Source organism: Haemaphysalis longicornis, unplaced genomic scaffold (genome assembly GCF_048455015.1).
Source record: "Haemaphysalis longicornis isolate Haplotype H1 unplaced genomic scaffold, Haemaphysalis longicornis Haplotype H1 scaffold_1, whole genome shotgun sequence".
NCBI lineage: Eukaryota > Metazoa > Arthropoda > Arachnida > Ixodida > Ixodidae > Haemaphysalis > Haemaphysalis longicornis.
In genome coordinates, this window is record NW_027526203.1 from 82,415,202 (window position 1) to 82,440,805 (window position 25,604).

The 25,604-nt window shown below is 46.6% G+C and overlaps 1 protein-coding gene across 1 annotated transcript in view; it reads right to left on the reverse strand.

Annotated features, from left to right (window-relative positions):
* The window catches only part of LOC144177807 (peroxisomal ATPase PEX6-like), a 172,525-nt gene that overhangs the window by 75,843 nt on the left and 71,078 nt on the right, over positions 1 to 25,604 (reverse strand). The window contains exons 10-15 of the mRNA XM_077705390.1: positions 24,946 to 25,057; positions 21,580 to 21,652; positions 19,082 to 19,150; positions 11,895 to 12,049; positions 4,976 to 5,080; positions 1,421 to 1,491 (exon numbers count right to left, since the gene is read on the reverse strand). Coding sequence (XP_077561516.1) covers positions 1,421 to 1,491; positions 4,976 to 5,080; positions 11,895 to 12,049; positions 19,082 to 19,150; positions 21,580 to 21,652; positions 24,946 to 25,057 — 585 coding nt within the window. The remainder of the gene's footprint in view (positions 1 to 1,420; positions 1,492 to 4,975; positions 5,081 to 11,894; positions 12,050 to 19,081; positions 19,151 to 21,579; positions 21,653 to 24,945; positions 25,058 to 25,604) is intronic.

The following is a 25,604-nucleotide window of genomic DNA, read 5'->3' on the forward strand; positions in this document are numbered from 1 at the left end:
AATTCCTCAAGGCACTTAAGCCTGTCTCCGTGCTTTGAAGGCAAAATCCTGGCAATAAGGCAACACTTACCAAAGACTTCTTAACTGGTACATTGTACTTGCATTTCCTCCCTATCGTTTCTCTGTCTTTTGGCACAAGTTACTTTGGCGGCCTCCTTTACTGCTACATCGAGTCGGCGTTTCCTTCTTTGTTTCAATTTCTTCTTTTCGTGCAAATCAACTCAACAAGCAGACTGGTAACGTATGCCATAGCTATCCCAGGATCAGAGCTCTGCGCGACTCAGGAGCCCCTGTTCTACTTCCATGCCATCACATTCATATGTCACACGGCACGCACTGTTCCAACTTTTATTCCCCCACTGCCAACGTATGAAGATAGCACAGCCTCTGCCCAGCTCCAGTCGGGGCAGGTCTTGTCGAGTGGAGGGCGTCCCACAAGCGATTGATGCACCCGCGCCGAACCGGTTTTCCCATGACCCACTCGCACCATCCAGCCAAGCCGCCTACTGAGCCCTTCTGCCCACGCTGCCCACCGGCAAGCTCAGTAAGAACGTGTTGTTCCTGTATGGAGACCCTTTAGGCGGCCTTACAAAGCCGACGACTTTGCTTCGGCCCTTGAGAACATCACGGAATTGAGGGAAATCGGGTGTTCAGCCCCTTCTACACCTACAGCTAAAACTCAAATATAACAGTCATTGAAATCGGCACTTTGCCTCGTTATACCATTAAATTTTGGGGGGTTCTTGGGGGTCGACAATAGTCCGTGGGACAAAGGTGCCTCCCAGTAACCACCTGCTGCCCCTATCCTGCACCAGGTTGCCTCATCCTATCTCTCCATGTAGTATTGCTTCCTCGTTGCCCAGTACTGCTCCGTGGTGTGCCACTCTACCAAGAGAATGGTGCCCCCACTTCGCTAATCCCATGGTGCCCTCCACGTGTTCTCTGTCCTTAACTTCCCACCTGGCACCCACACTGTGTAAAATGCATTCCACGACCGCATGTTCTCAAACACATCATGCTTCTTTCCTTGGCCTTAGCCTGGCAACCATCACCTCTTACTCCATAGCTCTTTTTTTACAGCACAAAGACGTCTATAGTGTTGAGGTTCCTTGTCATCTCAATGTTTGCCTCCCATAAACAAGTAGAAATTCAGCGCATGCTTGTTACTGCATTTCTAAGCAATGTGTTCAGGACATCCGTCCTACATGCCTCTGGCTTGCACTTTTCTTTTTACACAATCTGAACATCACCTAGCTTTTGATCACAAATACTACAATGGACATGCCATGCTTTAAGACATGCCAAATGTACGCGGGGTCTCCTCGCAGTATGCACGCTGACCATGTCAGCACAGTTTTTTTAGCGGACAGACAAGCGTGCAGCCAGGGGAGCGAAAAAAATAAGTGCGAGAGAGACTGACCGTGTGAACCGGTCGTATGCTCCCATGGTGGCCTTATCCACCAATGCACACAGGTCACCCAGGGAGGAACCCTGCATTGGGGGAAAATGTTCACACAAGCCCAAGGTTAGAGGAAAACTGGCCATTCCAGCACACATGCCCCAACCCAAGGTTGACTCCAAATGTTCTTCTGTACGTGGCAGATGTCTGGCCTGTGCAGAAGTGCCTTTACTCTACGTGGCCACAGGGAACAGGCACACAGGTCTGCAGGCACTTGGGGAACACTCGTTCAAGCTGCCCTGTGGCGTGCTCCAAGGAGCCTTAATGTGGACCCACTGGAGACGCATTAAGCTAAACATAGCTGAGAAACGAGTGAATCACTCGACACTCAAAATGCTCCAACTGACCAACAAGGCCTGAAGAGGTCCTCAGCGATTACTGGGGCCAGAGTTCCTCTACACAGCTCCAGTCCAGGACTAGGGTTGTGCGACCTGTTTCAATGCGCTGCTCTGATGACAGCACACGGGGGATCCAATGCCAAACAGAAGAGCCCCCTTTACTGCTGCCCCATTGCCGTCGAACCGACGGCAATGGGGCAGTAGAAGAGGGGAACCGATGGGAACCGACTAGCATTACTGTCTCACTTCCACCGGCTTTATCATAGTGCGTCGTCATTTGCTGCATCGCATATCAAACCTGCCCACCGCATTTTTTCACGTCTAGATCACCCTTTCAAAGTCCTCCCCTTGTTTGCCCGTACTAATCTTCTTCGTACATCCCCGTTGTTCTTGGCCATCTTTCATTGGAATCGATTACTAGAAGATATTGCCACAATTGATAATCACGATTTGTTTGCAAGCCGTTTGAAGCACTTTTTATGTATACAGTTAAACCTCGATATAACGAAGTCGTACTTGGGGCCGCAAATTTCGTTAAATCGAGAATTTCGTAAAATCGAGGTTTCGATTTTACAGTTCATTTAACCAGTTATTGGGGTTTTAACACTTTGGCCCTCGCCAGGCAACAACTGCTATGTAGTTACCTCTCCAATTAAAGCGAAATTTGTACTAAAACTGGCCGCGAAAATTGTGTGAATTAAGAGTTTCAACACTTGGGCAATAGAATTCGGATAGCCGACGGTAGTTCATGTGTCATCGTAAAACCGGTGCTTTTTCCGCAATGCCTCATTAAATATGATAGCAGACTAGGTTTCCACTTTTTCTTTTTTCATTTCGGTCACTACTAAATGCCGCTGTTAGTCAATTGAACCCGCGTCCATGTCCCGTGAACTTCACCCCGCCGAGGTGCTCGTTCGAAGTTACGCCTCTTTTCGTCCATTCAGTGGTAGGCTTAGGCGCGGCGGGCCAATAGCGGAAGGCTGCTATGAAACTTTCGAAAGACTTTTTTCATGTACAAGGGCTCCGCAGTATGGGCGCGTGATTCAACCACAACACTCGAGATAAAACCATGATTGCGAGTTGAGCGGAGTACACGCGGACCGCTTCACTGTGTGGAGCAGCGCTTACGTGATCCGGAAAGCGGAAAGCTTACATTAAAAATGTTCCGGCCAAATTCGATTAAGCAATTACTTTTATGCCCACTGAGCCCTTACGAAACTGATTTCTCCGCACCGCAGCTGTCTAATGAACGCTGGTGAAACGAAGATGACCACGTTCAAAGAGAGCAATTTATTGCCACCAGCACTCGATGTTCAAGCCGTAGTGAAGAAGTCCGTAAGCAGTGCTTGGCGTTTCTTGACCAGGGCGGGCTTTACGTGACGCTCGTATGCTGACAGCGCTAACAAGGTCTTAAACATTCGTGTGCACCTGCGTGCCTCCGCAGAACATCGATGGCATCCATCACACTTCGGTGGCTGTCAGTTTCACCGAGCTTCCTCAGGCTCTTGTTCGGAACACTTTTCTTTCTCTTGGAGTGCTCATGCTGCTTACAAGACTCACCTAACGATGCACGAACAAAATATTAATTTGGTTATCAGCGAGCACAACCTAGCGCAGCAGCACCGTGAGCAATGACGCGTAGAAAAAAAAAAGCTTGAAGTAGGCTTCGGTAGCCTAAGCATAAAGGACGCTGGCGTAGGCAACGATGGAGACGTCAAAATAGTGGGTGCACTATTAAACCGTCTATGACCGCTAGCGGTTTGTGCAGCTTCGTTCTTCGCTTTTAATTGTTGTTAACCGTAGATTTCACCGCTTTTCTTTCATTTTAGCCTTCAAGAGTCAATTTGAGTACTGAATTTTTTCAATGTAGGGCCTGAGAGGCAAAATAAAACGTGCCTCGACCGGAATTTCGTTCTTCCTTTCTTGCCGTGACTTCGTTAAATCGAAAGCGCCGCACAAAATTACTTCGTAAAATCGAGACAAAAATACATGCATTTAGCAAAATTTTGTTAGAAAACTTGAAAAAATTCGTTATATCGCGAATTTCGTTAAATCGAGGTTCGTTATATCGAGGTTCAACTGTAGATAGCTAAAATTATCAGAGCCATGAACCATGTATTATGTGCGCTTGCTTTGTATTTATTTTCCATTTACTGTTTTGTTTTTTTGCTTTTCTACCTTTTCCCGTTACATCCCCGCTCTTGACTGTTTGCTCTTGAATTGAAATGTATCCCACACATTGATCACCCCTTCCCCCTCCCCCCTATGTAATGCCCTTCGGGGCCTTTTAGGGTATCTGAATAAAAAAAAAAAAAAAAAAAAAAAGAACCTGTGTCCAGCACGGACGGCTAAAGCACAGCTACCCACCAGGCGAAGTGCCACCAACTGCGCGGCGGCAAGCTCCTGCCCGCCCGACAGGATGCTTTCTCACATCACTTTGGATTCCAAGATGACGGACGGTTGCACAACTCTAGCTCCCTACAGGATCTATACGGAAGAACTCTACCGTGGCCACTAAGGCTAACATCTCGGTGTCCTGAACCAGTTGCACCCATTAATGGCACATTTGCTCGAGAACGCCACACGAAGTGCGCAAGTGCCTTTTTGGGATTCCCTTCATCACCTTGTGCCTTTCCCACATTACCTCTAATGGCGCCCCTCCTTCAGCATGGGTCCCAGGAAGTCCTACTCTGTTTACTGGGAATAAGTTGACTAACAGCCCTGTCACATGGCATGGAGAAAATGACATTTAGCTGTTAACGTCATTAGTTTAGCCCGATATGGCAATACCAAATAAACTTCAACTTGAACAGCATTCTGTGACGAAGTGGGTTCAGGGAACACATCTGCATCAGCTTCTGCAAAGCTCTGTCATGTCCACTGCTACCCAGATACGGATGTGTTGGTTCCTTGTCTTGGCTGGTGACTTTATTGTGTCACCTAGAACAGTTGTGCACTTTCTTTTCATTTAAAAATGTTGACTTATTTTGTTTTCTTTGCTTTGCTCAGTGACCTTGCTTTGTGGGCTGGATCAACGAGATAAAAAAAAACACTTCTGTTGTAAACAAGAAAGATTGTCAACACCAAATTGGTTGATGCGGCTCACTAAGCAAGTTTGCCGATGCCTAGAAGAAGAAGAAGAAAAACAAAGGACGGGGAGGGAGGCTGGAGCTCTCACGGCTGTCCTCTGTGCCAGGTAGGAGATGTCGACCGAGTTGCTCTTGGGCCCGGCACTGCACAGCAGAGCGTCCAGCAGTTGGGCGCGGGCCTCCTCCTCTGGGAACTGCACGAGAAGGTGAACGGAGAGGGTCACCATCACGCTGTCTCCCTGCGGCAACAGAGGCACTACTCGCAGGCACAACACTGGCCCACATGCATCGTCCCTGGAGGAGGACCTGTACGCCTATCGCACAACTTGGGTGAACACGCTTTCCCCAAAGGGGTCAGCAGGATAGAGCGAAAGGGTGTTTAGAAGGTCCTCAGGAGCTCTATGGATGTCCTCATGCCAGCATGTTTGTTTCGGTAACCTGTGTTCAAGGTTCTAGCACCTGGGATCCGCAGAGCGACATTCTTGTGTACTCATTAAAAACAGACAGAAAGTGGTGGGGAGTCCTCCGTGATTGTAAAACGCATCAGTTCCCAATGTTCACTAAGGTGCTCGAACTGCCTTATCCGCAGTGACTGGAGGCCATCCCTGGGCGGCAAATGAGCAGTAGGCGCGAGGACACACGCGTTTTTCTGACAACCCGCACCTGTGTGTTGTGACAAACAGTGTGACAAGACAGTTTCCAAACAGAAAAGCAAAAGAAGATCGATGCACACAAACACGATAGTAAGTGAGCACGCAATGCCAATCAAACTACACTGGCATGAATGACTGGCATGAATGATGCCCGCCAATGGTGAGCAGACAGCGTAAGGGCAGTGCTGTTTCCTCTCACCGAAAGTGCACAAGAAAAGCTGTCCAATAGCAGAGATCTCTGAGGTGTGGCATGTGAATGTGGCGTAATGACAGTGGTGACCCAAAATAAGCATGGGAAAAGGGATACTAATCCCGCAGGCAAACCGTGAGTTATCCACTGTATGCACAAAAGTCATGCTTAGCCTAAATGTCCCTTACTGTGCAGCCTGTTCTTTTGTTACATTCAAATCCTGTTGGAGACACATTCAAACGAAAAGACATTTAGCTGAAGCTGTGTGACAAGTGGATTAAAAAGATGCTGCACTCACTCAACACACGCTTTGTCAAATAGCCTTCACTGTTAAAGGGACACTAAAGGCTGAATAACTTCTTTTATAAACTGAAACATCGTGCGTTGTTTTTCTCCCAACTTTCGCTCAAGGGCCAACGACACCTTGTGCACCGAGAAATAAATTTTGCTTGTGTTTCTCTCCACTGTTCATTTCTCATTTTTCCATTACATGTCAGAGAACATCACAAAACGTTCAGAGAGAGTCGAGCCTGACTTTACTTAATCATCTCCATCTTCATGAATGCTTGTTCTCATTGCCTTTCAATTAGATCAAACCCAATCACAAAACATCTTTTTAACACCAGCTTGGTGTGGTGGTGTGCAGCAAGTCAGCCACCAAGCCAGCGGCCGCCAACCAAGGGGCGGTGGTCTCGTGAACGGCAACTGGGCAGCTACAATGGCCGCGCTTTGCAGTCCCCCACAAAGTTCCTGGAAGTATCCCATCTGCCACCCCTACCATCGTTCCAGAGGCACAGCCCCTCACGATCCCCGCCCGTCCAGCTCACGACACTGAGCAGTCGCCTGTGACCATGTGACCAGCTACCAGCCATGGTACCCCGCGCATGCTACAAGCATGCCTGCCAGGGGCACCCGACTGAGCTCGTCCATCGGAGACTGTGGCCACAGCAGGGTGAATTGCCCTGTGATCCTGGCAGCTAAGGCAGACCAGGAGACAACCAGGGCAGTGATCGAGGCACTGGACATCGCCCTCACGCTGACTACAGCCAGGTGCTGCTCGAAAAACAGACGCAGTGCACTACACTGCACAAGGCATTCAGATTCGCGCTCGCTGAGCTATGCTTTAGTCAGTGTACCCGCCGTGTTGCTGGCCAACAAGCCCTCCTTCATGCCCAGTGCACTGCTAATAGACCAGTACAACGGCACAGAGAAGTCTGCAGCCATCAAGCAAGCAAGAGTGTTGGGACTTCCTTTTCCTCACACGTAGCAGAGGATGCTGATCATCATCATTTTCACTGTGCTCCTCACAAACTGTCGCATGCTCTCATGGCTGGGCCGGCTCGCGCCCGCTTTCTAGCACATTCCACTAAAGCCTCATCCGAGCAAGACGCATCGCTCCGCTCTCTGAGCCACAGCTGGAGGACCCAGAGGTCCAACAGAGAGAAATGACTCTGAATGACATGGCGGTGACTGGCCTGTTCCAGCTATACTCAGTGCTCGGGATGATTATGCAGCAGCACATCATCCATGCAGTCTGAGATTGATGAGAGAGTCCACGTTGGGCTACTTTGCGGTGATTCTGACGTTCCTGCTGCCCTTGAACTTCCACAGCTTCCAGGTCAAGAACGGCATCTTCCGGTCGAACTAAGTCTGCCACAAAATGCCCCGGGCAGTGACCTTCATATCATGGAACATCACCATCTCGTGTGCACTCTGGAACTGCGGCGTGTTCAAGGCCTGATGAACTGGTCCAAGTAACTGTCCACTGTCCTAGTCTCAGTGGAACCTTTTCGAGAATTTGAGCGCTTCTGAGATGACCACGGTGAAAGAGCAACCCCTGGAGCTTTAGTACATGGCCTGAAACTTGGACCAGCAGACAGATGTACATCCTACGAGAGCGCTACTGCTGGGGTTCACAGCTTCCGAATTAAACTATGTCATGCTGTAGTCAGGCGCGTGAAACCCCGTCATCTCAGAGGTCTAACATGTGTCGTCGCTCGAGATAATACTATCTGACATTCTGATGAAGACTGTGTCCTGCTTCCGACACGCTGTGGGCATACTTGGGGTGCGAGATTAGACGTCTCGCTGGCACCAGCTCCACAATATTTTCTCTTGATTGTGGCTGCTGCCCTTTGCTGTGCTCCGCCTAACTTCTTAGTAGCAACTTTGCCTCAGACCACCTGTTTTGTCTATCCTACATGGATGTATTAAGTGATCTTCATTTAGTGATCTTCACAGCATACCAACTGTTTCCTCGCGCTGGACCTGCACACTACAGAAGCGGGGGGAGTGTGCCAAGGATGATGACAATACTAAAGAGGCGGCTAGCATGGGCAAGGGAGTACGGACCTAGCTCGCTTCTCATGCTCCAAGCAGTTGGGCCCTGATCATTGCAGCGAATGGGCTCGCTGGCTCCCTTTCTACGTTGCTTCCATGACAGCTGTCCTTTGTCAGCCTTGACTTCCCTGCAGTTTGTCTACACACAGGGCTTATCGAGCATGCATTGATCTGTTGTAACTGCAGACCACACACACATAGCACAAGTCCCACTGCATCTTCAGGGTGCAGGTTGCATGCAGCGGTAGATTACATGAGCATAAATAACTGCAGCATGTATTCACAACTATGTACTCATGAGTGATTACGTGCTGTCAGCGGTAATTATGGGCCATTGCGTGCCCACTAGTGATCCCTAACTCATTAGCCTGACTCACCAGACTCGCATTCTGACTCCAGGATAGCACTTACCCAGCGCCGCATGTGGGCTTGAGTATGAGTTCGTACGAATGAATGTGCACGTATGTGAACCGATATTTTGAAGGACGATGGCCTTTCCTCGGCTACGTACAAGTGAAAATTTTAGCTGCATCTCTTTCTGTATGTCACTCGTTTAAACCGCCTGGCCAAAAAACAGGTGAAAGCATGCTTGACCACAAAGTATATTGTATGCTATTCGCCCCGAGCGCGAACACAGTCGGCCCCTGGCGGCGGCGGAACGAACCGCTCCTAGTGTGGATGGCGCTCTCGCGTCGTCTGCTTTTTCACGTTGCGTGCGGCGCAAGACGCGTGCTGCACACGACAAAACAATCAATATGTGTGCTCGTTTGGCAGTCAGCAATGACATAGTTACCTCTGCTTGCACATTTCCTCTAGAAACGCAATAATCAGCGGCCGTTGCGGGTTATGCGCTGGTTTAATTCCACGAAACATCTTCGTCCTGGTCACCGCTTGAGTGTGAAACGTGTTATAAACATTGCATCCTCACATTGCACTTTTCTTATTGTTGAGTGCAGCGGTCTGCCGTTTCGGGAACGCCGAAGAGTGCTTTTTGAAGGTGGCGTGGTGATTATTTAAAGGATAAAAGTTTAGTACGCGAAACGGGTAAGAAGCGACACCCTTGTAAAATTGCGCTGTGTCCTTATAGAAAGAAGAAACAAACAAAAACATTTACACTGCACACGATCCGTGCACTATCGCCCATACATTACCGGACACGTATTTTACACCCGCAAGCGCCTGTGTGATCGTGTCCTTCCCGTACCTTTTCTAAAATAAATACCAATTTTGAACAGTCGTTGTTTATACTGAGGAGGAGGAACAAACATTTATTCGACTGTATCGAGTTGCTAATTTTACGTATTATTTAAAATACGTTTCTATGGATGCGCAAGAGTATTTAGGAGGGATTTTTCGGTAAAATTAAGCAGTTGTGAGTTTGCGTCTGTCATGTGGCATTTCGTGTGTCATTTTCATAGATATCATTTTCAAATCCGACATGAATCACCTTGTCCAGAAACTCACTCAGCATAGCCAAATGCCTAATATGGTCACATTTTAACCTCTTAAGGTGTACCTAAGTTTAAAGAAAGAGGAGAAAACGCGTAATATAGTGCACGTTGTTGCCCACATGTGTGAGAGGTGTGTGCCATGACTCGCTGTTTTTTTTTTTAATTTTTTCCCACAATGCTTGCTTTCAATACAATTTTGAAAAAGGCGAGCCACAATTCCTGAACAATCCCAGGCCAAAGGGGGGTAATCAGTTCTGAAAATACGTACTGCTTTTTCACCGCTACAGAACACGACGCCTAGTGTAGTTTCGATTGTAAATAATACCAGAGTCCTTCAATGCTTTTAAAAGCATTGAAGGACTCTGGTAATACTGATAACCATAGTTTGGCTTTTCGCGTTACATGCGTTCTCTTCTTGCTGCTCTTGCAACGTTGGCAGGACCCCCCCCCCCCCCCTTTCCCGGAAAAAAACTAAATGTACAGAATTTCATTTTTTAACCAATCCTCAAGAATTAAATGCCAAGACAAAGGCGATATTCAGTTTACAAAACAAAGTAGTTACCGGGAACCCGTTGCGCTGATTCGCAACGAGAAATAAAAAAGGAAATGTTTTACTATATCTGCAACAGCGCAACTTCATTTATGGCCATCTTTAGGGTTCGTAAGCGCAATTATAAGCAAGAATGCAAACACATCTCGCTGTTGCAGGCACCTGTTAGATTTTAAAAGGAACGCAAATGGTCAACAGAGCAGTCGTAACGGAAAATTTGTGCTCACTGTGAGGTCCGAGAAGCTTGCTTTGCACACTGTAAACCTGCTTGTCACTTTGCGAAAACCTAGCTAAACATGAGATGTTGATTGTACTGCGTGCGTTGACAATTCAATTCGCAAGTTCACTTGCCACGAAAGCCGTAAATAAGTGATCCGAAACCGCTAATCATCAAACCTTCCTTCAAAGTCGTTAAAATTTCATTTAAAAGACCCGTTAGAGCGGTTACATTTATATCTCTGCGCTGATCAAAATTCAGTAATTTTATGTTGCCTTTTGAACACACAAAAATTATCGTAAGCTCTTAGAAAGAATATCGGGGCAGTTAAGTAGTGTTACCATTTCAGGGCATTCCACAAATGCAAAAATGCGTCATGGTACCAGTGAAAGCGATTCAGATTACCGTTGTAAACTGAATTTCAGAGATCGAGGCTTCCTGATTTGTTTTTATTTATGCTTTTATTGAAGGCTCAAAGCCATAGTCTGGAAAGATTGAGCTTGCTACGAGCCACAGCGTACAAGTTCATTGTCACAATTACGGCCATTCTGAAATTCCCGATGAGTCGTCGCTTTTTTTTTTTTTTGCGTAGTAATGCAAACTGACTGCCGCTTCCATGCTATACAGTGAACGTTGAGGTACCGAACTGCAGCATACAACTCTTGTTTGCACCTTTCGTGCGCACATACGGCGGGAAAAAGGCACGAAGCGCGCCCACAGTGTGCATTCTTACGGGCCGCTCAGCGGAGCATCCACACTAGCAGCGCGACGCTGTCGCCACCTACATGTCGAGCTCGCGGCGAATAGGCAAGACCATTCCAAGCAACAAAAACTGCTGCCATGGCTCATGTCCACATAACTGAGTGCAAAAGAAAACCCAGGCATATGTGAGGCAAATTAGAAGTACATAACCAAGAATACCAGTGTCTTTTTATTTAGAAATACAAGTTGGATCGGTTTTTAGAATAGCAAATGAAAAAAAAAAGGAAAGCATTAGAAATGGTGTCGAAGAGGGGCGATATAAGACCAGCACTAAAACCAAAGATATGTCGGCTCTAGCTGCCTCGCTACAACAGAAACAACAGGTCCCAACAGATGGCGTGCAAACAATGCAACCGTGGGGAAAATTAAAATAGACCTGAGCAAACCTTCATTCATTCTGTATGTCACTCGTTTAAACCGCCTGGCCAAAAAACAGGTGAAAGCATGCTTGACCACGAAGTATATCGTATGCTATAGGCAAGACCATTCCAAGCAACAAAAACTGCTGCCATGGCTCATGTCCACATAACTGAGTGCAAAAGAAAACCCAGCATTCATCATGAGAGAAGCGAGAGGAGGAGGGAAGGGCACGATGGACGGAAGCGGGAGAGAGGAGTGCTACAGGGCAGGGGCATCAGGAGGCTATTGTCTGTTGACAACATTTGCAACGAAGCAAGCAGATTTGTGGCCAATTTTTGAGACAGGTAAAGAAGAGAGGGTGTTACGTGGCAGGAGAGGCAGAAGACTATTGCCTTTCGACAACATTTGCAGCGAAGCAATCAGCTATGCAGCAAATTTTCGCCAGTCGTTTCAGCCAGCGCGGAGGGCAAACTTGGCCCGCTCACCGGGATGGTCAGGGAGTGGAGGAAAAGGTGGGCCACGTCCGGGTGGAGGGTGTCCGGCTCGGCTGAGGTGGTGGCCACCACCACTGCGGGTGGCTCCTGGGGATCCTCGTTGAGCGAGTGCACCGTGTCGCCCAGGCACCGCACCGCCCGGGCGTCTGCATGCACCCCACACCAGGCATCACCATTGTGTGGGTGAGGGAGCATTTTTTTGCCTTGACGAAAGACAAGATTGAGGATTTCTGGATTTCACAGAATAGCAACAGAAAAGAAGTCTTCACTCGCTACCTAGTGAAAATAAATGTTCGAGTTGTGCTGGTGGTGTAACTGTGCGATTTTTTGAGGGTGCTTTGCTAGCATACTTTGCCCTGCTTATTCCGACGCATTCTGCGATTCCATGGAAGCGTTACCTGCCGCCAGCAATAAAGCCGCAACAGAAATGGAGAACTTTCCTTGGGCCACTTTATTGTTCTAAACTTCACTACGAGGACAGAAAAAAATGCACCGATTACAATACTTTCCAATGCGAAATTTGAGGCCAACCTCTTTAGGTATTGTAATTTTGCAATACATCAAGGCCGAGAATTTGATTTGAGAGGGACATGCGTGTACTCTGGCACCATCTCATAGCCACTGCTGCCTGTGTAGCACTGTGTTTTGAATTATTTATTTATTTATTTATTTATTTATTTATTTGTTTGTTTATTTATTTATTTATTTGGGTGCCACCTCATAGCCACTGCTGCCTGTATAGCGCTGTGTTTTGAATTATTTATTTATTTATTTACACAAACAGCATGATGTCTTCAGCATGGTGCACAGAAGAAACAAAGAAAAGGAGGGGAAAGGAAGATGTGTACAATAGAGAAAAAAGGGCATAAGAAATGAAAATAACATCAATAAAACAAACATTACATGGCTGACCCACACGTGACTCTACAACACAAAAGAACACACTCAGGCTTTAGATGCATTTTAACATCACATCTCGGACAAAAGTGCTCTAACAGTCAAAGATACTCAGATCATGCACTTCAAGTGAGCTGTAAAGAAGTTGCATTCTCTGGATATGACTTTTATGATTGACGGCAGGATAAAATAGTGGCAAGTAACTGCATCGTGTGGGGACACGAAAATTACCGTATAAACCGGTATATAGGTCGAGTTTTTTTCTAAAAAAAAATCTGCACAAAAGTCATCCCTCGTCTTATATAGCGGTCATTGGAAGAATGTAAATTGTTGTCTGGCAACAATGTGCAAGCGTAGTTTATCTCCATCACCCTTTGTTGTACTGCTCTCTCTCACTATCAAGCCTTTATTTGCTTTGCTCTTTTCTCTAGTTTTTCGTCTTTTACTCGTCTTGCGTGTGTGCGTGCGTGCATTTCTGTACGTGTCTGCTCCGAGATGAGCGGCGGAAGTCGACGCCAGTTTACCGCAGCGTTTAAGCTGACGGCGATTGAGTCACCGAGCAGAATGGGAATATGGCGGTGCAACGCCAGTTTGGCGTTTCGGAGAAAAGTGCGGTACTGGCGGAGCCAGAAAGCTAAGCTGCGTGCGTGCAACCCCCGAAACAGATCGTTCCGTAGACGTCAAGCGGTGCACCCTGTGTTGGAGAACAAAGTGGCTTCATTTGGGGACTTCGCGCACGATCGCTGCCGGTTACAGCGGAGGCCATCCGCGGACCAGCTCCGCGAACTGTACAATGAGTGGATAGCCGGCAACAACGAAAATACATCTACGGGCCGGCTGCGAAGACCATCCCTCGCGACCGTGTCAAGCTGGGTGTCCTTCTCTTGGCAGTCGCTGCCCGATGACATGGATGCACGAGCGTTTAGTAAGTGCTCTATCAGCAACGCGCTCGACGGCACTGAAGATGACAGTGAGAAGCAGTCATCCTCGGATGACTCTGACAGCTCGGACGAGTGACTTCGGCAGGCATAGTGAGTGGCACTGACGGACGGGCGTCAAAAATAAATATATAGACATTGTGTGAATTATTTTTTTGTCAACTTTTCCCACCTCAAGGTAGGGGTCGACCTATACTGGGGAGGAGATTTTAGAGTGCCGCCCCTAGCGGCGCCAATGAGAAACTGAATAGAGGGGAAACAAAGCAGACAACACAGTCTTTTTCATATGGCCGAAGACGTCCCTGTTATTTCTGGAGAACAATATTTAGTCATTTATCCAATTCTAGGGACAACTTTTGAGTATATGTCGATCTGAAAGAATTACTCCAACTGCACACATTTCCCAAGGAGATTTTGCTCACTGTTTTACAGCGTTTTGTCCGAACTAAAACATTCAGCCATCCCTCTACGAGAGCAGCTGCACGCAGTCATTCTTACCATGGCTATGAGAATCCATACAACTGCTGCACGAGAAAAGTTACTAAAAGAAGAAACAGAGGAGCGAAGTCTCCAACATTTTTTAGTTCTCGGCGTTCGAATGAAATTCCAGTTTGGTAAGAAACTGCATTCGCGTTGGTGTGCTGGTCCCCGACAGATGCAAAATTTTGTCTTCCCCATTGAACAAAATACCACCCAGTAGGCGCTGAAGGCAGCAGAGTTATAATACCTTCACAGGCTTTCGCAGACTATACACGTGCAAATATGCGTGACACTGACCTGGTTATATACGCATGAAAAGTTCCACTAAGTTCGCTAATCGCGCGCGGCTGTAAGAGCTACCAAACGAGCGAACGGCCCTAACGGCTGCCCACGCTTTCTTGGCGTGCTGTCATTCAGGAGAGGGGTACAAAAAGAGCAGTGACCTCCTGCATTTTTGTGTGTTTGTATTGATTCCGACTTCTGATTCCGACTTCTGGGGAAAGAAAGAGAGGGGGGGATGGAGGCAGCAGCCAGCTTCCCCCTCTGTATCGTTCCCTGCCTCAACGTCAACTTGTCTTTCTTTGTAGGCATTTATTTGCAGACAGCCAGGGTCACGTGATTGTTTGGACCAATGAATGTTGGTGTCGCGGCGGCAGCTTCTGTTTGAAACGTACCAATTTTCTCGACGAGCTAAGGCTGCACAGGAAAAATGTACACTTATCACTCGTTGAGTTAGCTCGTCTGTGTCGGTGTGCAGTGTGTCCCATAGAGTTATGAAACCCTATGGTGTGTCCATCTCGCGGTTTGCCTTCAATTACCTGTGCTTGGTCCATCACTGTCTGTGTGTCAGCTCGCCCGTCTTATATGCGCTGCCAGCTATCCGTGCGACGACGTCGAATGGCCATTGGATATGGATTCACACAACAGAGCGTGTGGTACGTGTAGCGCTGCTATTGTGTGCGGATTACGGGTCATCGTCCGCGCTGGGAGCGTGTGTTGCGTTGCTACCTGTAAGTACCGAGGTCCTGACTTCCGTAACAGGTGCAAAATTAAAAAGAAATCGCTTGGTGTTATTGTGGTATGCTCATTTTTTGTTTTTGTTGTTGTTCGATCGTAAAGCCGTATCCTGGCATTTCTTCATCAGCGCTTTCATCTTGGAAACATCGGCTTGTTTTAACGGTGGCCTTGCGGCATGACCGTTGCAGGTGACCAACGCTGATGTTACTTGTACGCATTTTAAAAAAAATGAACTCGTTTTTAGACCACTCTCGCGTGCGTTGTTTTGTAGTGAAGGTTGCTAGCGAAAAAATATTTTCAGAGCAGCTTTCAGCATGTTCAAGTTTCATTTCGGCATAGTGTGCATTGTGGGATATCAATCGTCTTCGCAAGTGGGGCCTTATAAATTGCCGCACTGACTCGCGACTCAATTTGTAGGTATGTAACTTACTACGTATACCCAGCGTTCATCAAAAGTGACGTAAAGCCAAACTTCTTTTGTGCCCGGTAAGGCGGAAAGTTCAATGCGAATTCTAGAAAAACTTGCAACTTTCGGCGGCTTGTCATGTTCACCACGGGTGAATTGTCCGACGGAACAGCTGTTCTTTTAAAAAGTCACTGTCTTTTCACCGCAGTGAATGATTGTAAAGCCTTTTGGATCGGCTTTTTGTGTCTGTGGCGATTTCTGCGCTGTCATTATCATTTCTGTCTGAGATGTGCCTGAAACACTCTGTGCTGAAGTGTACTACAGACCGAGTCCAAAGTTCCTTCAAATTTTCAGCTTTGATATCCAGGGCTTCCGTTGGGTTTCCACCTGCGGAAAGCATTGCAGGCTAATGCCTGATGTGTATTTCGTAGATTTCCACTGCCCCACTGCGCATAATTTCCCCGTACATTAAAGGAATCTTGCTTGACTGACTAGTGCCCTATAGAAACCCATGTATTTTTGTCGTTTGTTTCCCCTCTATAGATATTTGACCGTGGCACCCCCAACTTAAGCGGCGCCACCTATAGGACGATCTCCTGGCCAATACTGGGTCGACCTATATTCCGGTTTATACGGTAGTATCAGTGGAGGTTTCTCCACCACATATGTCGCCGATGAAGTCACTGCTGCTCAATACCTGAACGAGCATTTAATAGCTGCGCTAAACTCTTGCTGTACTCTCCAAATTCACTTTCCTCCTGACTCTCTCTTCACTATCATTGTCACTCATTTTCCACTGCACTCAGTGCTCCTCGATCATTTGGGTGCTGCCAACACTGCTCTGCATGCCAATGTGCACTCGAGAGCTGTGCTCTATTAGAAGAAATAATTGTTTCACCTCATTTCATAGAGAGCTAGCGCACCCAGCTTCTGCCGCAGTCAATTTATGCTGTGACAACTCCAGAGTCTAGTCTCCAACTCAGGCAGATGCATCCTATGTTCTAAATAAAACTGGCTCCTTTCAGCTCCACCAGATCAGCAGCAAAAATGTATGTGCCCGCCCAGCCCTCCGCAAGGCTCAATAACACTAACTTTCAATAAGTGATGGAAAGGTCTCGCACTAGCACGACCAAGCTGTTCTTTTTTGCATAATTACCAAAGAGGAAGCACTCCTTGTATAAGTGGTCCCCATACAGAAAACACGGTGAGGGCATTTAGGTGCATGCTTTCACATCTCCTCTGCACCAACCGAATATCAAACGCGGCATGCCACGAAAACGCATCCAGAAGGCAAGTAAAAATTTTGCACCAAGTGGTCAGTGAACAAATAGATGTGCTGCCCAATTGCTAAAAGCCATTGCACACATGTTCACTGCTCCTACGACATCTTTGGCATTCAATGACGTTAATTTTGGAAAAGATCCCCGTTAAAACTCCATACCCCAGAAGTGTAACAGACATCACCAGAAGAATCATTTAAAGAAGAATATATATTCTTCTGAGCTAAATGCAAATTTCTCAGTGTTCAGGTGAGAGAACAAGCTAATGGATTATTAAAACTGCAAGAAAGAGAAAAAAAGAACAATAAGAATAGCCATAAGGAAGACTCTAGTGTGAAATTGCCAACCGTTCTGGTATGGCAAAAAGCCAAAGCTCCCGTGTGTTCGAGATTTCGGCGCACGTTAAAGATCCCCAGGTGGTCAAAATTAATCCAGAGCCCTCCACTATGGCGTGCCTCATTGCCTGCGTAGCGTCAAATTCAAATTCAAATTCAAATTTATTTTTTTCTCTCAACATAATACAATGTCGATGGTCTCCCTGGCAAGAAAGCTGTTCCTACAGCTTGACGGGGCCAGGGAGCCAAATTGGCAGCTCAATGGCGACTGCTGAAAGTACAATGCGATTATAATGAGGGATACAGCGTGACAGTACCTTTGAGAAGGCCAATAAAAAATAAACATCACAAAACAAATAAAAAATAAAAACAGTAAAATACTTGTATAACGAGCTTGAACGCATTGGTTCGGTGTCACATAATCATGTACAGGTAAAAGAACAGGTCAGGCAATTCACGCATATTTACAGAACAATATCGCAAATAGAATTAAAAAACAATCACTTTCAACAAACGCATCACGTAAGGAAGCACGTGTTAGTGTTCCATAAGTGCCGCTAATTCCCTGTAATTTATTTAAAATATGCTTCGAATGTTGTATGCCAATGACTGCCAAAGATAATTGGTTCGTGGGCGTGGAACGAGCCATTGTCCCGAGCCACGAATTGTATAAGTGCTAATTCGTAGACCTAGACCACATAATTGTGTTAAGAATTGCTTAAATTTATCATTTGAAAAGTGTAACTAATATAGCAGACGGTAGGAATAAAGCTGCCTAATATTGATTATTCTATGCTGCTCAAACAATTGCTTAGTCGGATAAAGATACGGGACATTATTTATACATCTGATAGCTTTCTTTTCTAACAGCAGTAACATGTTAATATTTTTCGATGGCGCATTAAACCTCATAACCAATCAACCGAAACTGCCAACCGTCTGGTGCAATTACTGGAGAGCCTCTTTTGGCTGAATCCTGCAATATCGCAGGGCTACTTCCAGTGTGTTTTGCTCCTAAAGCGAAGTGCAAGCCTTCTAGCTCAGTGATGGGTGGAGCCCACATCATGACTCCATGCTATCCATCCCTCATAGAACCGCTCCACAATGCTTAGATTGTGATTCATGAGAGGTCTTCTTGATTCGGCGACTTTTACCAAATCCTTGCTGAGCCCCAATTTCAAGGGGCTCGAGTTGTGATAAGGAAACCAACTTGGCATGCGATACGAGTACAAAATTATGCCTGCGACTCCTCACCCCCCCCTTCCTCCCTGCACCCAAAAGAACGATAAAAAGAGTGCACGCTATCGTAAACAGTTGATGGCAGAGGCTTCAACACAGAGCCCTCTGTTGAGTATTTGATGAATACTTGTGATGTTTTTATGCTGTGCACCGTTCTGTAACACTTTTTGACCCAACTGACATAAAAAGGTGCAGTATTTCAACGTAAACAAGCTCTAGGCAAGATAAAAAAAAAAAAAAAGCAAAGGCCAACTCTACATTGCCCTTTACTCCATGATCAGAATACCGTGGCCCTTGCTGTCCTCACAGCTTGCGAATGAACTGCCTTCCTTCTAACAGCACCAAGTGGATCTAAACAGCCCCCAAGCTTGATAACAAATGGATAATGCAGACTTTATGCCTGCATAAGGAGCACAGGGCTCTGCGAGCATACCTGCAGCAGGGGCACAAACGCATCCCTGGCACATTGAAGCAAACAGGCTCGGTGGAGGGGACAACTCCTGGCGGTCTTCCAACGAACGACCACAAGGGCCACACTCCCTCCTGAAACTGTGACGGCCACACGAGATTCCCCCTTTGTTCTCACCTCCGCTGGAGTCTGGGCTCAAGACCTCCACGTTGGACAGGTGGACCAGGCAGGGCGTGTACTTCTGCGCTGCAATCCAGACGGCAGTGTCACAAATCAAAGCACCCCTTGGAAATGTGCCACAAAACCAATTCCTCCACCGGAAAAAGTAGCCACATTTAAATTTTCTATATTTCCTTATTAGTTACAAGCAACATATGGCCAAGGCTGCCGTGAGTGGGTAAGATCTCCCAGCTTTCTATATGAAGCATTTCCAGGGTTCATACGAGCTTCAAAAGCAAAAATTCAAGGGTTTTCAAGGACTTTCAAAAACCAGAAAACACATGTTCAAGGTCCTCATCTTATGTTTAATCTGGAATTATTTATAACTTTTTCAACACAATGCAAACTTTTGATATTGCCTAATACCTAAGAACATTAATGCCCATTTAGATAGGCGCTATGGGTTGCTCCCCCAGCTTTATTTTTTATTTCGTAGTTTATATTTAGAGGTTTTTTTCTTTTTTGTGTGTGTTTTGCTGAGGCTGTTTGATTTCAAAACTTCGTTAATGTTGCCTGCATCTCCTGCTTTGTCAGCAAGAGCATCAGCTGAAATAAACTCAGCAAGTGTTGCTGCAAGGCAGGATGAACTATGTACACGTCCACCATTTGCACATAAAAGCAAACGCAGATGGAGGGTATGAGGCACAGCAAACATGCAATGAAAGGCCGTCCACGGACTAGATGGAACATGCAAGATATAGAGAAGAAGCCAGCTTTCACGGGATTGTATCGTGATATGAATTCTATTGAGCAGTGCTGCTCCCAATGTTGCCTCGTAATAATGAGAATCCACTAAACTCGTAATTTCACACAATACACAGAAACTTTATTGTTACAATGTTTCTTTGCATTTGTTAACACCTAAAATCCATGACAAACACTTTAAATTCTTGTGAAAAGACAGGGCCATTGGTTCTCTCCAGAAAAATCAAGGGTTTTCAAGGACCCTCTAAAAATTCCAGGACTTTCCAGGCCTTGAAATTTACACTTCTAAATTCAAGGGTTTTCAAGGTTTTCGAGGACCTGTGTGAACCTTGATTTCATAAAAGGCCTAGCAGCATCAGTGGCACACTTATGCCCACTCATCATATCTGCTTTCTTTGACCCCCTTCCTTCTCTCTTGAAGACTGGGGTACTGGCTGGGAGCCTAGCCATGTCGACGTTAATCAAATGCTTTATCAATCCATCCACTGCTATTATGCTTCCATCCGTGTCTAGTAGCAGCGTTTATCCCCAACCCTGATTCGTTCACAATCCCAAATTTCCTAAAACTGCAAACATGTGGCCAAAAGCAAAGCAGAAAACAAAGTTTGTGAAAGCCACCTGGGGATCCACACACATACACACTTTGAAATGCTACAGACTGTGTACTATTTCCCCAATTTTCCCTGCTATTCTATGGTTGAATACGTTGCAGTAAATACGTCTGAGCAGGCCACCAGTCATTGGTGCCATATGTTTGAGCATGTAAGTAAATCTGGCCCTATTCGACATTTGATTCAATATTTAGGTTTTTTTTCTAGACTCAATTCAGCATTCAATTTGAGAGCTATTACGTATTCAGCATTTGCCTACCCGTACTTTTGAATGCATCTTCCTCGTTACCAAAAGCGTGCAAATTGACTAAAAACAAGAAAAACAGGATTTCCAGCCTGGTAAAGTAATGAGAAGATTCCTACAATTTACTTTAGCGTCCCTTGAACGTCTCGTCCACTATTCAGTTCGCTGTCTCTCTCCTCCCAAAAACCACGTTGCCCTTGCTGCTGCCTGCGTGTCTACATGCCAGGCCTTCTACGTCTGGCAGCCTCCTCACCAAGACACCCCACTCACCCCTCCTGATCTACTCACCACTGCCGTCCCAGCCACCGCAACTATCCTCCCCTCACTTTCGCCTCCCTTGGCACAAAGCCACTACCCACCGAAGGCTGCAAACAAACTCATACCTCCTCCTCACCAAAATCTACCCTTCCCAATTCTACACGACCTGAACCCACTGCCCATGCCCTCGCACCCTATACCACCTGGTATGGGAGCACCAGCAAGCCCCGTCTTTAATCACCCATCCACAATCCCACTCATGAGAAGTGGGTGATCAAAAGTTGGGCAAGTTGGTGATACATCTTCGAAAAAAGTGTGGAAAAGACAATGATGCTGGATAATAACACAGGGAGCACGCCATCCTGTGTGCTCGTATTCTGTTTCGTCGTCCTTTCCACACTTTTTTTCTAAGAGAAGTGGGTGGACCAGCTGACTAGCTCAGACCTTGTGGCACAACAAGAAATCATCGCTACAGCCTCGGTGGCCAGCCAGGGCCAGGTCATCCCGGACTAAAGAGATGGCAGGGGCCCCAGGGGCCCCAACCCCCTCCAGGGCTGGGGCCCCTGCCATTTTGCACCAAATGCTCATTTTGACAAATGTTTACCCCTCGACCTCCCCCCGGAGGAAGGGGTGCCCACCTTTGAGCACGGAGTTCTTGATGCGTGTCTCCGTAGCGGCCACCGTGTCCCCGGCCAGGTCCTGGCAGTCCACCTGCAGGCATCCAAGGCAAGGTCTCGAGTGGCTTCAGTCTGCCTCCTATGCGTTGCATAACTGCTCGTTTCTGCTGCCATGTGACGGGATAGTTGACAGTGATGGTGAGTTTTGCTGACTGCCTGTTTGCTCACTTAGCTCTGTTCTTCCACTCCCTCGCATCATCTGCGGTGCACTGGCATGCACGACCACATCTTGCTACTTCTGGTTGAAAGTGTGTGCTATGGAATGTTTCGTACGGGGTAACGCTTCCTAAGGAGTTGTTTCATGGCTTTTTCTCGCAATGAGTCACCTAATGCTTTCGCTTCAAAAAAAATAATAAAATAGAATAAAAGAACACAATGGGGGTTAATGCTTCGTCCAAAAGAGATGACAACACCACACAATGTGCCCATCAGCCCCAGATGGGTTTATAAACATGCAAACACAAACACCCTCATCCTCGACCCGTTGTGGGATTGAAGTGACCGACAACTGACGTGTCACGACCTTTCTTCTACTCTGCCGTTTCGTCAGCTATTTATGAAGATCAAAATTACGATCCCGCTTACCACTTCTCCGAAGCAAGCACGTGTCATGTTTCACCGTAAAATGTGTCGTCCAAACCACTCTTTCGTTGGCAGGACCAGTCCACCGGCCATGAACCCATGTATGCAGCCAGTGGTGCCAAGACTGCCATAACCAAGGCCCTCACCATCCGTGTAGCTTATGATAACCGCTAACAAGGGGGTCGTTGAATGAACATGACTAAGGAAAGCCAACGGTCAAGAACGCCAATGAGGGGGGAACGGGAGAAGGAGTTCGTTTCTTTTTTGTGTGAAAACAGGAATTTCAGTTCAAGCACTCTAAGAGCAACCACTGTCAAAAGGAGTGCTCAGAGGAATTTCTCTGTGCCAAAAGTGGTACTGAGGCAGCAGTGAGGCACCAATCAATTCTAATCACATTCTGGCAGCGAAGTGAATCGAGCTCTGCAAATGCGTTTTTCTGAAAACTGAACAAACCTACACCAACTATAAATTTGGAGAGGAAGTTCTCACCCACAAATTGTGACCCTCTGCCGTCAAGTCCAGACATATAGGGCCTCGAATTATAAACAATTGCTTTTGCTATTTCTGGGGTGTTTCCCATTACACTTATAACAATGCTGAAAAGCCAAAAAAATGTCCCTGCTATACCTGGTCATCGTTACAACCTGGTGGTGTGCAGCAAAAGACCGTAACAATAAAAATTGGTACATCCACTCATGTGCCAGTCTTTCTTTGCACGTTAACTTTCATAAGTGATAAACATTTATAAATGCACAGGTACAATTCAAGCCATGACGACATTCACCAGCTGCCAAGCCATAGGGCAGGGGGTGGTTGCGATGGTTATTGCAGGTTCAACATAGTCACATGCCCGTTACCTCCAACTGTACGTATACCAAGGCTGCACTACATACTAATACCATCTGTCGAGCCGTAAATTTGAATGTCGTTTTTGAGTTTTCAGATGAAAGTGCACGCGCATGCCTGCACAGTGCACGCACGCTAAATGCGTGCAGGCATGCACGCTTGCCTGCACGCAAACACAATGCGAGTACTTAGGCTCCAATTTCACACTCGGCATTGGGCGCAGTTACAAGTGGAACTAACACATGCAGGGTTCATACAGGCTTCAAAAGCAAAAATTCAAGGGTTTTCAGGGACTTTCAAGGACCAGAAAACACATTTTCAAGGTCCCCATCTTATGTTCTATCTGGGATTATTTATAACTTTTTCAACACATGCAACAGTTTTTTATTGCACAATACCTAAGCACATTATTGTACATTTAGATAGCCGCTAACGGGTGCGTGAATGCTCCCCCGGCTTTGTTTTTTATTTCATGGTTGGTATTTAGAAGTTTTTCCTCTGTGTTTGCTGAGGCTGTTTGATTTCAAAACTTCATTAAAGTTGCCTGTATCTCCTGCTTTGTCAGCAAGAGTATCAGCTGAAATTATATCAGCAAGTGTTGCTGCGAGGCAGGACGAACCATGTACACATCCTCCATTTGCACGTAAAAGCAAACGCAGATGGAGCGTATGAGGCACAGCACACATGCAATGAGCGAGCGTCCACAAACTAGATGGAAGATACAAGATAGAGAACAGAAGTCTGCTTTGACTGGATTGCATCCCGACATGAATTGGATTGGGAAGTGACTGCTCCCAATGTTGCCTTGTAATAATGAAAATCCACCAAACTTGTAATTTCACACAATACACTGAAACTTGATCATTACAATGTATCTTTACATTTTTTAACACCTAAAATCCCCGACAAATACTTTAAATTCTTGTGAGAAGACAGGGCCATTGGTTCTCTCCAGAAAAATCAAGAATTTTCAAGGACCATTTAAAAATTCCAGGACTTTCCAGGCCTTGAAATTGACACTTCTGAATTCAAGGGTTTTCAAGGTTTTCAAGGACCTGTGCGAACCCTGACATGACACCCCGTATCAAGCCCGGTGCATCGAAGCGACTAAAACCAGAATATCCATAATGAGGCTGCAAAGCATAAGAGTGCCCTTGACGTCACTCTCGCTGCGGATGCGCTGTCTGCTAGACATTTCGTAGGTAAAGTAAAACACCACGTGGCATATTCACACTATTTAATCCCAATCGCACGCCCCGTGTGGCACCAAGGTTGGCACACACAGAGCGTCGGCCTGCAGACGTGTACAGCGGGCAAGTTGTTTTATTGTATGCACTAAGAGCGCGACTAGTGGCTCCTGCGGCTGCGATGATTCGCTTGGTAGGTTTCAGTTTTCCTGCTAGACTACACCGCTGTCTCATTTGCTTCCGGACTCCATTTACGTGATGTGAAACCTCATGAAATGGCCCGAGGGATGAAATGCGCATCTCAATTAGCAATTTCTCGGCAATTAAAGCATATTTCGCCGCCGAATAAACGTTAAGAGGGCTACGGGGCAGTCGAACTTTCATCTGAGCCCAACTTGCTAGTTGGCTTCAGTGTCCCTTTAAATGCACTTTATGTGCTTTGGTGTGTTCATGTACAGATATAATTACTTTTCAGATTTTGCAGTAGAGACGACAGTAGATTAAACTCCGAATTTCGGGGAATTGGGAATGTTGAGAAATGAACTCTACTAGACACTAAGTTTTCCCCAAATAATAAACTCGGAAAACCGCACTCTGGATTTGCCCCCCAAAAATAAACTGCGTAAAGCAGCAGCCCTAGTGATAATATGTGAGTTTGAATGCACACTTTCCCAAGCAGGCTGTGGTAGCGTTGCACATGTGCCATCCCTACCCTGTATTGGTGCAGGCCCAGGCTTCGAGCCAGGGCGGCCAGGGTGGTGCTCTTGCCAGAGCCGTGAGGTCCAGTCAGAAGCACGCAGGGTGCCGACCGCTTCCGCAGGGGCCTGCATCCAAGAAGAGAAAAAAAAGCTGCAACCAGCATAGCTACTGGGCAGCAAACGGCGTGGCAAGGCTCAACTACAAATTAGAGACAAGAATTTCGGAGGATGCTTAGAACTACGTAGTTGGACCTTCGGCTGATCTGCTGTCAAACTTTCTGGGCTGCACCTGTCACCACTTGACCAGCCCCCTGGTCCTGGTCCAGCCCTGGTGAACTCCGCTCGGTCGCCTTCTGTTTGCACCCGTCAAAGCCTCCACCTCTCAAGGTGGCGCGTATCGCATGTGAGGGGCACTGCTGTTGCCCTTTCCCAGTGCACAATACCCAGTTCACGCTCACTCCGACCACAACTTCAACTTTTTTTATGCCCCTGATTTTCTGTACCCAACAACGCGCGTGCTTGAAACACAGAGATCTAAGGCTTTCACCTTAAGTAAACGGGTCATGCAGAAAAAACACAATTTGTTTTATTCGAAAGATTTAGTGTTTTATAGTGCCTTCAGTGCTTGCCCGGCAGCAGACGCTTCATTCACTGAGAAATAAAATAATTTCAG